At 31.7% G+C, this 15,894-nt stretch overlaps 1 protein-coding gene across 3 annotated transcripts in view; it reads right to left on the reverse strand.

The window, feature by feature from the left end:
- The window catches only part of jvl (javelin-like), a 180,049-nt gene that overhangs the window by 73,356 nt on the left and 90,799 nt on the right, over window positions 1–15,894 (reverse strand). For 2 of the 3 annotated variants that reach the window (XR_015837311.1, XM_088257277.1), the window contains exon 1: window positions 7,507–7,772. The exons of the other annotated variant lie outside the window; for it this stretch is intronic. Coding sequence is in view for 1 of the 2 variants with exons in the window: in XM_088257277.1 (XP_088113403.1) it covers window positions 7,507–7,584 (78 nt within the window). In the remaining variant the exon portion in view is untranslated. Of the gene's footprint in view, window positions 1–7,506; window positions 7,773–15,894 lie in introns of those variants that run through there. 3 annotated transcript variants of the gene reach the window in all.

The following is a 15,894-nucleotide window of genomic DNA, read 5'->3' on the forward strand; positions in this document are numbered from 1 at the left end:
AAATTAAAAACAAAAAATATATAACAATACTAATAGCACAATTTTTAGACCTTTGGTATAAAATGATCTAATACTTGCTTCATGCTACATGGACAAGAAGGCGCGCCAGCATTCGAGGTGATGTGAATTCTCTTATGCTGATTGTCGTTAGAACTGACGTAGTTACTCGCGATTTAATACTGGAACGTAAATTTAATAACATGCTATCGCAGAAGAAGCGAAATCAAGGACGTTCAGAGGAATCACTGACGTCAGCGAATGAATTTATTTGAGATTAATATAAAAATAATAATATCTACTACTGCTACTACCATCACACTGTTTCTCCGCAGGGGTAGGCAGAGAGGATGAACCGCCACACTGTCTTGACATACACTCCTCACTAACTTCACATCCATACATCTAGTCGTATACGCCCTCCGATTACACAGACTTTTTACATCGCTAGATTTTAGGTTCTGATTGATCTGATCGTGCCAAGCCTTTTTCGCCCGTCCTCGTTACATTTACTTTCTTAGTCATTCTCTCGCTATCCATTCGCTCCACATGTTCATATCACCTTAAAGAACTCTTCTTAATATTTTGAAGTATCCCTAGTTCAGCCTTATATTCCTTTCTGTATATTATTTTCTAATTATGATATTGTAAAAATCGACTAAACATAATGAAAAGGTAAAAAGTAAGAATTTTACCACAAAATCCTGTAGATACATAGGGCTGCTGACATGTACCTACACATGACGTATTTCTATTTCATGGATATCACGTTGCAACTGTCCCTGGAAGAACATGTGAGTACTGTAGTATGGTCAGGGAACATGGATCTCAGATCTCAAGCTACAGATCTGCGGTTAATTCTAGGGAACAAGTTACAGAGAGTCGAATATCGGTGGTAAGTGGCAAGAAGCCATTACTATTTTTATCGCATTCCCGAATAATTGTTTAATCAAAATCATAGATGATAGTTTTTGTGAATTATGATGTAAGCATTGAACGAATTACATTTAAAAAAAGGGAGTCGAAGCGTAGGATACGATACTTGTTAAAGGCAATCAAAACGTAATCCAAAAAGTTTATGACAGCGAACAATTGCCTGATATAATAGATACAAGACTGAAAAAAAAACTGAGTGGGAAGTAAAAAGGCCGCAGAAGATAATTTTTATTCTCTTTCATAAGATGACCGGTCACCGCCCTATAGATGTATAGATTATCCACGAGCCATAAGCAATAACGGCACAGAAATGATCGCCGCCTTCAATCATCCGATAAATACAATTAGGCGTTGCTAACAGTAAGTTATGAGTATAACAATGCACGGTAGATTTTGGCAAAGGAATTACTCATGTGAACACGGAAAGCATTATTAATGGGAAGGAATGCAGGATCGGTGCGTGCTTTGTAAGCAATATTAAGTAAATCATTTCGTAATCAGTACGATGATCGAGTGCACTGCCTATTTCACTATAGCGTATATATTGTATGAAACAGTCAGTACACATAAAAAAAACACACATTTTATATTTACATAACAATACCACTCAAGTGAATTCATTTTCTTAATTGTAGAATAGTGAAATTACTACGAAAATATTAGAGTAAAACCGAAAAAACAACTTACTTTCAACAGAAAATCGTTAAATGTTTTGGGAAAACTTGGCTCATATCCAAGTTCAGGATAGAAACTTTTACTATCTGGAAGAGCGTAATGTGAGGTTTTCTTTCATATGTAACTATCTTACAAACAAATCTTCACGTTTCTAACGAATATAAAATATTTACATTTTAAATTATGTTAAATTTTCACCGAAAACCTAATTAAACCACGATAGGTAAGTATGCATTTATATTTAAATAAAATAAATGTGCACCACGTATTATTCTATCTATGCTAATAGTGCTATCACTTTCCTCTAGAATTCCAAACAATTATCGTAAAGTAATATTTACCTTCGCTACAATTATCCTTATCTAAATGGCGGTATTATTAATGCAACGGATAAATTAGATGACGATAAACACGATCCCAACAAAACAACGAGACATCACAATAACTCATGTGATAATTAGCGAAAATAAGCAGTAAATAACACAGGCAATGTAATGGAACAAGAATCTCCGTGGTATATTTTTCTGAGTAGGAACATTACAGCTATTGTACTCATATTATAATATATTTGATAGATAAGTATTTACGTATAAAACTCGCTATGACCAATGCCAATTACTTAATATACTGACGCAATGCTTTTGACCATGGAATTCCACTCTCTATAGAGTATTTTAGTAAGCCAAAGTGCTCCTTGTTAAATTTAGCTTGCGGAAATTTCAAAAGAGTAATAAAAATTTCCTGAACGACGAATACCTTCACAAAACAGTACCTACCGTATACCAAAAAATTATACCAATACCATACAGTACATACCGTATACCAATAAACAACGTATTATATTAAATAAATAAATAAAATAAAATATAAATAACTTCCCATTTTCATAATACAACATAAACAAAAGATAACATTTTATAAATACGCGAGATAAATGATTTTACACGAAAACAACTAAACTAAAGAAATGATTATTTTTATAATTTTCAAGTACATATACTCGTACATATCCAATGTAAACAAATGTACAGTAGGTATATTAAAACATAAAAGGTATATTAATTGTAATTAAATCATAATATATGACAATTTTTTTAAACATACAAAAATACAAGTATTATTATTACTCAGAAAAATATCAATATTATGGGTTTTATATTTTGGTTATTCCACTGATATAAACAAAATATGATAATATTTATATAATTTTATAACGTTATAAAAAAATCTTTGGTTTTAATACTAAAAAAAATGTGTAAGTACCTACGACATAGTATTAAAATAACAATAAATGTTTTCTATGATGAAAAAAATGTATTTACCACGGCAACTTCAGGAAGAGACAGAGTTTAAACAGAAATTCGTTCCTCAAGTGAAAATAATCATTGAGAATTGAATAAATCTGTGATTAGTTAATGATTGTGAGAAACCAGTTTTTTTATATTTATTAATCCCATTAATCTTTAAATTATTCACACCTTTGTGACGAAATAATGACGTACTAATGGCTTGAGAGGCTATTCTTTAGATTTAACATAAAAAGTAATAACAAATGTATGTTTGAAAACGGAAATCTTCTGAAAAAAATAATAAAAATTCTCCTTGTAGTGTAATTGAAAATAATTGAGAAATGTACATAAAAAATAAGAAAAAGATGAAATATTATTGTTTATTAATGCACTAAAAGGGATTTAAACAAGTGTATAACAATCTGCTTAGTCATACAAATTTCATTGTTACGTTAACTAAGGATGTCCAAACATAAACTCTAAGTATCATTTTTGTGCCGTGTATGATTATAAAACTCCAGGTAAATAGCATGAAAACAGGAAGTTTGGCATTTTATATTACTATTATCAGCCTCACAATGATAAACCACGAAATATTGAATTAAAAATAAATTGATAGTTACAATTGTATATTATTGGAGAGGAAAATCTAGTGAAAATAAATAGGTACGTGAGCGTAGTATTGTGTGAATTTATAGGCACTCAGCTTGAGAAATTGAATCTATAGACGCTGTTAAGTGTTTGTAGCGAAAGTTTTATAATGGATTTTGAGTGTTATTTAGAATGAAAAATTATTAGATAATATGATGAAAATAACACCATGCACGTTATAGATATAATATGAAAAATTTAAATAGTTTTCCGAGTTGTTTTTTTTATTATTTAAAAAAAAATGAAAGCAGTGGAAAATAATAATTTGACGCCACCCAATTAGTTTAAAAAATCACAAATTTTTCTAATGTATGTTACACTATAAATGATTCTTAATAAATTGGATGTTCAATAGGGGGAGTGTTGAAAATGCATGGTCTCCACTTTTTAGTGTAAAATGATACATACATAATAATTCCAAAACCCATGACATTAATTTCTACCCTCAAGAACGAAGGCTGCCGAAATAAATGATGTTGCAGAAATATGAATCCTCAAAAGCATTGGCTGAACAAGGGTCAGAATTACGAAGAGTGGGAGAGGATGAATGTAAAGGAGAAGAACCACTATATATAAATTCGGTCAATTCTATTTATAATCTATCAATATTGTAATCAATAAATGTAAACAGAGATAATATGAATATTTCAATTACTTCTTGTAAACAACACTACTGAAAGTGTATATATATAAACCAATTTCTTATCATGTTATGTGAATCGTAAATATGTAGATAATAGGTACATATGACATTACTCAGATAAATATTTTATGAGTAAACGGAAAGCGAGTTAGGGATTTCTTATGCTACAAGTCTTGGCAAAACTCCAGAGAAATTCCCGATAACAAAAGATTTACAATTCCGAGGAAAGGTGAGTAAACGAAAAGGAGCTTTTGGGTTGATTCAGAAATTTATTAAAAACTATTCTAAAAAAAAACAAAAGGTATAAATTTTTTAAAAATGTTTTCTAATATTAACTTTTCTGATTTCATCTACATCTAAAAGACAAATTTTCAAACCAGTTAAAATATTTCATTCACGTGTTTCAAACGTCGTTTAAACAAATTTAATTAAATTTGGTTTAAACCAGCCTGTGACGGTCGTAAGCCCCGTAAATGTCCAGACTTCCATATTCTTCTTCACTTATGTTGAGATGTCAAAAAAATTACGTAAAAAAAGGCTCCTAAGTATTTAGATGTAATCAAAATTTTGTAAATAAATATACATAGTTTAATAATGCAAATTTGAGGAAAATCAACTTTTTTACAGTGCCCTGAGTTTAATGTAAAAATTAACACATTGCAGGACGTATACCGGATTGTTAAATACTAGAAAAACACGGTGAGGTAAAATTTGTGTAAAACTTTCTAGATTCTAGACCAAGTTATCAGAGCCAAATCACAACAATCTCGGTGATTAGCGTACAGCAAAAAGAGAAACTATCACTTGAAGTGCAGATTAAATTATAATTGTTGGTAAATCATAGCATAAATAAGAAAATGGAAATTGTTTGAACGCGATCTAAACATGATTAAACGCCAGTAATACACGGTATATAAAAAATAATACATCATTTTCACATGTTCGTTCGTATTATATTTAAAATATCTCATAGCAAACAAATAATTACAATCACATTATCAGTATCTTATACAGGGTGTCACAAAATTAATTAACCTATCGGAAGATGTTATGATTTTTGCGAATGGCGTCGTACGTCAATCATATTTGACATTTGTGAACTAGACAGCTGCAGTATATAAATAGATTGATAAAACAGGTACAAATATGTATCAACACTGGCGGCAGCCACTTGACGAATATCATCTTTTTCACTTCACAAAAATTGTTTATGTCCAAATAAAGAATTCCATCACTCAAACTCTTCTTTTTTTAATTAGTAAAAGTTAAAAAAAGAAATAGATGATTCATTATGCGCCACCCTGAATCTGTATACTACAACTGTATAGTTCACAAATGTGAAATATGATTGACATACGACGTCATTTGCCAAAATTATAATATTTTCCGATAGGGTGATTAATTTTGTGCCAACCTGTATATAAAAATAATAATAACACAAAACCAGTTATGAGCGCCATTGATAAATTTAATGGAGATGGGTGATTAGCTATTATAATATCTCATCGATTGCTAAATGTCATATCGAATAAGATTTGACAATTAGTCGATATTGGTGTTGGCATTGTTTTAAATAATTTTTGTGGGAATGAATTTTCTACTTCAATCATAAATACAATGAGAAATATATTATTAGATTAAAACCAATATTTTTAGCTTTTCCACTTTATTTAAATAAAGTGGAAAAGCTAAAAATATTGATAATATTTAAATATTTAAATATTAATAATATTGAGAATATAAAAATATTGGTTTTAATCTAATAATATATTAAAAATGCAATTCCATCACGAAGTGTCAGTGGATAATGTAAATCTATTACAATTAGAAAGAAAATATAATTTGTAAATACAGTATAGCTATTGCAAAAATGGTAATTTGGATTTTTGCATCATTAAAATCTTAAAACAGTAAATATAAATATTGGCATTAAACATGGCCGACCCATTTTAAAGGGCAGAAAAGAGTCATTATTACGATTGTAATATTATAAAAGCAAGAATAGCAAAAGGAAGAAAGAAAAGATGAAAAATCATAAACATAATCAAATAAATAGGCACTCTATTAAATAAAAATTATAAATACAAATCAAGCACATGTTTTTTAATACGAATACCAATAAATGTCTAGTATATTTATATATTGAAATAAAACACTGATTTTAAAGTCAACTAAATGTTTTATATTAAAATCATAAAAATAAATTTTGTGACTATTGTTTGGCCTTGTTATGGCATTTTTAAACTCATGTGAAGACTAAAGGACTGAGGGTCCTTTAGCTATACAATTCTAGGTACTTAAGTAATAATAAGTCTTATCAGGTATAACATTTGGGAGAAACCAATAGTTAAGGGTAAGGCCAATAGATTAGTAGGTAATCGGTAAAGTAGGTGATTATATTCATTTTCGGCCCTTAAAAATAGCCAGCATTCAATGCATTCAAAATTGATATTTTTTACCCAAAATATTTTTAAATGAATATCCTCGTGTTTTTAGAAAAACGGGTAATCAATGTAGTACGACAGTTTTATGTTTTTATACCCATTAAATGCTGAAAATTTGATATTGTACGCTGAACACGAGGAGTAATGTTTATACATGAGCTATGAAAACGGGATCTCTCTGCAAGGAGCAGATAAGACGACAGACTGGGAAGTTTCATATATTTATTAACACGAAAAAGATTTGATGAATATATTTTATATTCAATTAAGGTAGCCTTACACTCAACTATTGTTTTCCCTTTAAAATTATTACTGCACATGTTGCGACTATTACTTGAGAATATATAATTGTATAGCTATATAAGGACCTTCGGTCTATTTAATCTTCACATAAGTTTGAAAAAGCGAAGGCGAAACAATTGTCATTTTTTATGTTTTTAATAATAAAAAAATTTAGTACTGTTAAAATCAGTGTTTGATTTTAATATTTAATTTACAAATTATCGATTTTAATATACATAATTTTATAAGCTATCGTTTGGTTGGAAAATAGTTGCTCAATGTTTTGTAATATTACAGGAAAAGAATGGTTTTTATATAATGGTTTTTAAAAGGATTTTCTGCTTTTTAACTTATTTATTGTGGTATGGGATGGTTCATTTTAATATTTAATTCATAAATTAAGCTAGAGTTTGGTTGGATAATAGTTGCTTAATGTTTTGTAATATTACTGGAAAATAATGGTTTTTATATGGGGTAAAAGGATTTTCTGATTTTTTTACTTATTTATTGTGATATGGGAGGATGGTTAACGATTATTTCGTATCGACAGGCTTACAACGTTTTGCACGCAACATCGTTAAAAGTTTACCTTTTTTAAATCATGTATTGACAGTTGTTTCCTCCGGTGCGCCAGAATTTCCAAACCGAACGGGTTGCACACGAGCATAGAATGCACATCACAGAACACTGAGAACAGCTGAATCGATTAGTCAACGGGGCTAGACACCGCACTGACTCACAGTCGTAGTACACACAACACGTAACGTTAGAGGCCACGTGAGATACGCGAAAAGTAGCGTGACGGACCTACACGACGTTCTCGACTCCCGCGCAGTCGGAGGTGCACTGAGCGAGGGAGGAACTCGACGTCACAGACGGCGACACTAGCGCCGCGCACGGATGCAGTGGAAACATACTGACACATACAGCCTTATTCCGATTCACGGGATATTCATTTGAGTCTAGTAAAATAACAAATCTGACGCGTTGTTAGTTATAATTCTCGAGTGTTAAGTTTCTCAGAATAACACATCCCGACGCTACCAGACTCGCGGTAACAAATCCGCGGCGGTGTATTGAAAAGTCGAGAAAAATAACAAACGTAAAATACAATGTGATAAGTAAATGAAAGGGAATTGTTGCGCGGGTACGTGTGCATATCTTAAGAAATTTCAGGATGAAAAGTGTGAGAATTTGAATAAACTGAAATATTGTCGCTACGCGTACGTAGGCATTTTCAGCTGTTCGAATCAACTCTTTATAATGAACGCGGTAATGAGTAAAAAAAATACTAAAATGTTGTTTAAAACAAAAATATTAAAATGTTACCCATTCCAAAAAATTTTTCTTCTCTAGTATCCAAAAATCTCTTGTTTTAGGTATCCTTACCTGGAAAAAAGAAAAAAAAACAGTTAATTAAAAACAGAAAAAAGGTAATTCATACTGGAAGAACTAATAATATTACGATTTAAATATGACGTTTAAATTTATATTTTAATTTAAGTTTTACTTGGTGAGTACCACTCGCAACACGTAACACAATAGATTCAAAGAAATTATGGTATTCCCCGAGTAAAACTTAAATTAAAAATGGATAGATACATATTACCACAAAGTAACTGCTGAAGGAAGGAATGCAAAGCTGAGATAAGCATTATCGACAAAATTAAGAAAGGTGTGTTGAGATGGTTTGGACATGTAGAACGAATGAATGGGGAAAGAACGGTAAAACAAATTAATGAGGCGAATGTAATTGGAAAAAGGAGCAGAGAAAGAACGAGAAAAACATGGCACGATCAGGTATGCCAAATACTTGAAAGTGGTCAGGTTAGGAGTCGTAATAATCGGCGGGTATGCATGAGGAGATGCATGAACGTGAAAGAGGCGAAGAATGTTTGCAAAGACAGAGTGGTGTGGCGTTCTATTTATTATCTCTGCCAACCACTTCGGGGAAGCGGGGTGATAGTTAGTTAGTTAGTTAACTGCCGAACCAATTAAAGAGAGTATATTTGTCGGTAAATATATATATTTTCAAAATAATAAAAATGATAAATACTGATTTAAAATGTATTTACGGCACTTTTTTTAAAAATATTCATAGATCCCAAACAAATTCCGTGATATTTTTTTGACTAACAAGCAAAATGTTTCTCACGGATAATTAACGCATTGCTTACATCACTGCTAATCATAGACATTAGAAACTAAAATTATAATTAATAACCAGGCGTACCAAGCGCCATATCGTCGGCTTAACCCGCAAAGTGTCTAACTCCACTAGGAATTTCTTTAAAGGAAGAAAAGATAATATTACAATTTAACCATCAAGCGTAATTTATCATTTGTAAAAATACTTTTTTTTAATGTTGTTTTTAATGTTTTGTCCGCCTCCATAGTGTAATGGTCAGCACGCTCGGCTACCGTTCTGGAGGTCCCGGGTTCGATTCCCAGGGGGGGTCAAATAAATATAAGTGATTTTTTCACTCTTATGTTTATTCAATATTACCCTGGACTGGTACCTAAAGCGGAGGGCTGATCACCTTTCCTTTGTGTGTTAACGATCAAGATAACACTGTCTTTATATAGTGCAGTGCCCTATGCACCATTGGGGTGCGGATAAGGGTTTGAATTGATTGAATTGAATTAATGTTGTATGTGTAAGCAAGAAAACAATAAATTCCGTTTGATGATCAGGCTTGAATATTTAATAAATTCTATTGTAAGCCGATATGTAGTTTTTTTGAAGTAGAAATTTTACGGGTTAAGCCGACGATTAATAAATCAATTACTGGGTTAATTATTTTGGAAATAAACTTCTTGAAAAAATAATAATGGTGTATGGTACACATACGAGGAAATAAGAAATTTCATTATCGGGAACAATTGGGAAATAACATCGTCCGGATGAAGAAAAATCCTTATAATCTATTTACTTAAATAAAAAATTTAAGCTGTATACCGATCGCTTTGAAATTTTGACGCAACGTAGTATAAAAATACAAACGTGTTTTTATACGACAAAACGTCTATCTAAAACAGATAAAGTTATGTTTTTTTTAATAACTTTTGTGACCATAATGGCACCGCCACCTGTTAAACGTAACAACAACATACACAATAAAAAAAATTGCTCATGGTGACAACATGCTTCTTGACAGCTGCCGTGATATAGCATTTTCAATGTTTTCGATTGCATTGTTGTTTCACAGATATTAAATATTCTCATTGCTTCATTATTGTAAAAAAACATGAAATGTGCGCTTTCTTTTCATTTCTTTTCCATTTAATACGACTTAGCTTCAGCAATGCGTAGCCAGGTGCAGCTAGTATACAAAAAAGTGCATATATTTTGAATAATAATAATAAGAATAAACTATCATACAACATGATAAGAAAAATGCATTACTATTTTTTTTTAATAAAAAAAAAATCTTAGACGTATCGACGCTATATTTATTTATCAGATAAAAAGCGTCCCGAATCATCCGTTTACAAAGCATTAATTTAATCTGACCTGACATTTATTTTAAAACCAAAACGTTTTTTTTCGATAACATATCACTAATATTGTAATTAAAAAAATGTAAATTATCAAGGTTGGGGGAAAAACCAGTAAAGGTCATTTAATAATATTTTTTTTTTATAAAATCTGGAAACAATCAAAAGTTGGCACAATCGATCCAATAAATATTAACCCAAAAGGCAACGTTGTAAATACTCGTAGAACGATTGAAAGAGAGACGGCCTAATTGAATTTAAGTGAATGGGGATCTGATACATTATCACGCGTGGAACTCCCTTTAGTAGTGGGAGCTGGGAGTATATTTGGAAATGACTAATAACTGTGCCATCTGTCTAATGACGGTACGAATCACATTATGAAACCGAAACGTGAAGGAATATTCATTCATTCAAGTGGCATAATGGGGTCTTCGTTCGGACGCAGGCAAACTTTCGCCTGTAAATAAGCTATTAAAAACCCTCTAATAATAATTGTGATTTAATACACTAATCAATAATAATATTAATAATAATAAAACCCTTATCCGCACCCCAATGGTGCATAGGGCACTGTGTCTTATAAACGCAGTGTTATCATGATCGTTTTACACATGAAGGAAAGGTGATCAGCCCTCCGCTTCAGGTACCAGTCCATGGTAATATTGAATAAATATTACAGTGAAAAAATTACTTATATTTATTTTTACTCCCCTTGGGAATCGAACCCGGGACCTCCAGAACGGTAGCCGAGCGTGCTGACCATTACACTACGGAGGCGGACAATAATATTACAATTATTATTATCAATATAATACCGTGCTGGAGGTGCAGGGTTCGATTCCCAGGGGGGGGGGTAAAATAAATATAAGTGATTTTTTCACTCTTATTTATTCAATATTACCTTGGACTGGTACCTGGTAGCAGAGGGTTGATCACCCTTCCTTCATGTGTTAATGATCAAGATAACACTGCGTTTCTATGATGCAGTGCCCTATGCACAATTGGTTGCGGATAAGGGTTTGAAGAATGTTTACAGAATGTTTGCTTAGAATGTTTCTTACTCTCAGTTTCTGACTGCTGGTAAAATGGCATTATATGCGCAACAGCAAAGACACGATCGCCAAATTTGATGCGCTGGTTGGGAGCAAGTCAATTTAAAATTAATTTACTCATGGCAGTGTAACATCGATCAGGTAATTCTTCAGGAATGCACAACCTTTTTGCAACGATACTTACGATGCATACGGTACAATTGCAGTTCGTAAACAATGGAAATGAGTAAGTAAATAATATTTTTTTTTAAATCAAAAATCAGTTATTGGAGAGTGCATTATGCATGAGTAGTGTTTTTTTACAAAGCACAATAATTATATACAGTAGGTACAACAGTTTTAAGATAAAATATTGAATATTACATAATATACAAACTTGAAATGCCTATACGAAAAAAAAAAACGTAAAACGCAACACGTAGCGCCGTATTTTGCAATTCGAGACAAAACTGTCAATTCAGCTTAGTGGAGTCGTGCGTTCCCGTTTTATTGTGTTTTCAACTGTCAATACATATTGCGAGAATGTTTAAATGCGAAATGTAGAAGAACAAGTTGACACACAAAAGCTTAAATAATTAGTTACTTAACACAATTGATCTTATGCGATTTAAAACTAATTTCATCGCTCTCCTGACTGTCGCATCAGCGTTTGCGGGAATTTTATTTTATTAAAAAATAAACACTTGTGTAATACACTTAATGAGTTTTATTTAATTACACGCGATTAGTTTCGAAAACAGCAGAAGTTTTCATCGAAATGTAAAACTATCGAGCAAAAAAATATTTAAGTATTTAAAGAGGTTGGTAGGGTAATAAATAGAGGGGGGAGGATTACGGAACGGGACATTTTGTAAAAAGAAACATAATAGTGACGTATTTTGAAAAAGCATATTATTAATCGACGTGTTATCAAAATTTCAATTTTAATGTATTTCAAAATTTTCTAAAATGTTCATGACTTGACCTTTGTTTGTAAGTAAGTGTAATAATTTAAATGTATGTGAGTCAAATGAGTAGTTAATTTATATTATGTGATTCGCAAATTCTGAAATATAATTACTAGTTCAGTCGGCGGCGATGTTCTCTGGTTCTATTTTTTTAGATTTCGAATTTGATCTAATAAAATGTAACACACATTGAAAATATGGCGTAAATAAGTAGGTGTTCACTGCATTACGACTGCATTCCGTGTGGAGAGAGTCTGTAGGTATTTTATCATCTGAGAGGTCACCTAGAGACAAGAGAACTATACTGTCTCCAGATTTGGTATTGCCGAGCCACAATTGGAAGTTCCAGGCACTGAACTGAGCAGCATGCAGTCTGGAGAATGTGCGAACATATTCATGAGGCAACCTGTTCAGTTCCTTCGTGTAATTCTTACGAGTATTATCGCAAATCAATTTCAATGCCGTGTCATTTGAATTCATAAAATATAAGTGGAAAATAGGAGGGAACAACTGGTTACAGCGTAGTGTTTATTGTTGAACACAGAAAACATAATATTTAAATAAAGGTGCTTTCTAATGCGTAGACACGGCATAAATCAACGCAATGAATTAAATTGATACCGCATTGAATACGCCCCTACTATGTAAAATGTGAGTTTAGCCAAGATCAAAGTTGTAATGTTTTTATTCCGTATCAATAATCAAATACATGTGGGGCCGATAAACTCAACTAAGTTCAGAGTAAGGTCCGTACAATATATTGCCTGTACCCCAATTAACCGTTGCCTGATTTACATAAAATAGAACCCAGTCAAGGATCTAAAATGAATGATCGGAAAAAATACTTGGAAAGATATTTGTGTTAGAGATTAGTTATATTTTCTCATTTTTTCCTTTAAACATGCTTCTTACCTTATGTTTTTTTTATATGTCTATTTACTGTACATTTTTACTTTTCAAAGGAACTTTTCACGCTAATAACTTTTCAATGTTAATTATTTTTTTATATAAGTGTAATTACTGTATTTTTACTAGCAGGGCTGCATACATATACAAATTGGAATTTTCAACAAAGATAAATCAGCCCAATGAAAAATAAAACATTTTACTTATTATAAAACATAATTTATCACACCCACATATTATCTTTGTAACATATAAACAAGAAATACAAAAATCGTACTTATGCGGGCTAATAAAATTTAAATAATGTACTTAGTAAGAAAATTCACAATACTATGACAACAGTTTTAATACTCAGTCAACCCCTGTTAAATTAGTTATTGCTTTATTATGGACGATTCATTAATGAACGTAAATGGTGAAACGTCTTTGAATAATAAAATGAAAGCTATAAAAAATATACAATTGTAGAGTTTCATTGTTTTTTGATTTTGATATTTTATCGTTTTTCAGAAACAAAACGTCGAAATAAAAACAACATTGCTTTACGTACAAATGTATAATTTTCTGTACGTCCTTGATAGAAGTCAACATATAAATAACTGAAACTACCATTATTCAAATAATTATAAGGCATCTATCAAGATAATGCAATATGACTACATTTTTAACACTAAAAGAGGTAATAGTACAGTCGATACAGAATGTGGTAGCCATTAGCCTTCCACGGTGGGAATATTTATCACGATTTAACCTTACTATAATGCAAACATTTCACCGAGCGATTGTACATTATGTATGAAAGTGTGCATTTGGCCCGTGCCGGTTTATGATAAGCCGGCCTTTTATCTAGGCAACAGCAAGCCGCTAGTTCACACGACACTTGCATATGTATGCGTAGGGTCACATACATGCGCATACAGCTTATACTACATGTAGCACTTACGTATATCCTATATCGCACATACGTGCTTGGTATTTAGACTGAGTATGAATTATGGTTATGAGTTTGAAATAGTATGCACGTAGTTCTAAGGCTTAAGGGCTAATTAACCTCCAGAGACACCTCATGTAATAAATTTATGTTTGTGTTTTCAAAAATGGATATGGTATTTCAAGGCGTTGCATCGCAGACATATACGTCAAGCGACCAGAGGTGACGTGAACACAGTATTTACACCGATGCATCGCTTGTATACCGAGAGTTTAAAAACACACAACGTGCGTGTTTTCGATATGATACCCTAACACGATTTTTTAAAGATTATTTATGTTTTAATGATGTATATACACATATTTGATAAAATATTATTTATTACTTTTAGGTGGTCAAATTGTGGTCAAACCTAGAACCAATGTTATGTTATACCCTACAAAAATATGTACCGTAGAACGGGCCTACTTGAACTATGATGTGTTACTTGAGCCCAGTACAAAAAAATATATTTAGATCTGTATTTGGTCTGCAATAATGAACGTATCGACATGATTCATTGTTTCCCTGACAGGTGACACTTATACGTTCATTATTGTAGACCAAATACAGATTTAATTTTTTTTGTACTGGTAACACATCAAGTTCAAGTAGCCCCGTTCTACGGTACACTAACAATAAAGAATACACTAATAAAAATCATCACTATCAATAACATCAGATTTTTTAATACAATTCGTCAAATAAACGACTGTTACATACTAGAAATTACATACAATTACAAAGCTTATGGCAGCATGTATTAAATTAAAAATATAATCACAAAGAAACACAAACATTTTCAATCAAAATCAAGACAATCCCCGAACAAACTTTTGCAAACCGTTAAGTTTCATGTTTGAGTTACATACAGCGTCTAGTTATACGTACCTTGGGATAAAATTAATTTAAACCTTATTTAAGTTATCGAGGAAAGACTTAAGGTAAGGATATTCTGCAGCCTACGCGTGGCGCGGTGCTTTATTGTTTACTAGGAGGAAACTTATAATGAGTTCTAAAGTTATGAACGTGCTGGGGGCTCGTTAAGAAGTTGGCAGTGTTACTTGTAGAATTTATGGAAATGTACGCATGCACAATGCACCAACAGCAAAAACATGTATATTTTATACGACTTTTGATGGACCTAGAATGATATAACGTAGTATTACGGATTACGAAAGGATAGAAAATATTTTTATTTTTTTTTTGACACCTCTTAAGTTCAATTTGTGAACAAGTATTAGGACACATTAAAAATGTTGTGAAATATTTTATCAAAAAAATATGATGGAAAATAATATTTTTATAATTAGACCATTTAAATGAAGTTTTACTGTATTTTCAGAATGTTATCTTTGTAAATTGTATTAGGACATGTGGAATTTATGTATTAGGTGTTTAACGCTCGTGTGGCCATCCCATACGCCCTTAGATATGGAAATGGACATGCGTTTTCGTAGTTTTATCGAAAAACTATTTTGCGTATCCTGATGTGAGCATACATTTACGAGTGCTGAATTAGGATCTATTTTTGTCGTAGACGATTGATATATTAAACTAGCAACGATGTTTTTTAATAAATCCGCCATTTATCTGACACT

The sequence above is a fragment of the Brachycentrus maculatus genome, unplaced genomic scaffold (assembly GCF_059751285.1).
Source record: "Brachycentrus maculatus isolate JH-2025_06_01 unplaced genomic scaffold, ASM5975128v1 h1tg000077l, whole genome shotgun sequence".
NCBI lineage: Eukaryota > Metazoa > Arthropoda > Insecta > Trichoptera > Brachycentridae > Brachycentrus > Brachycentrus maculatus.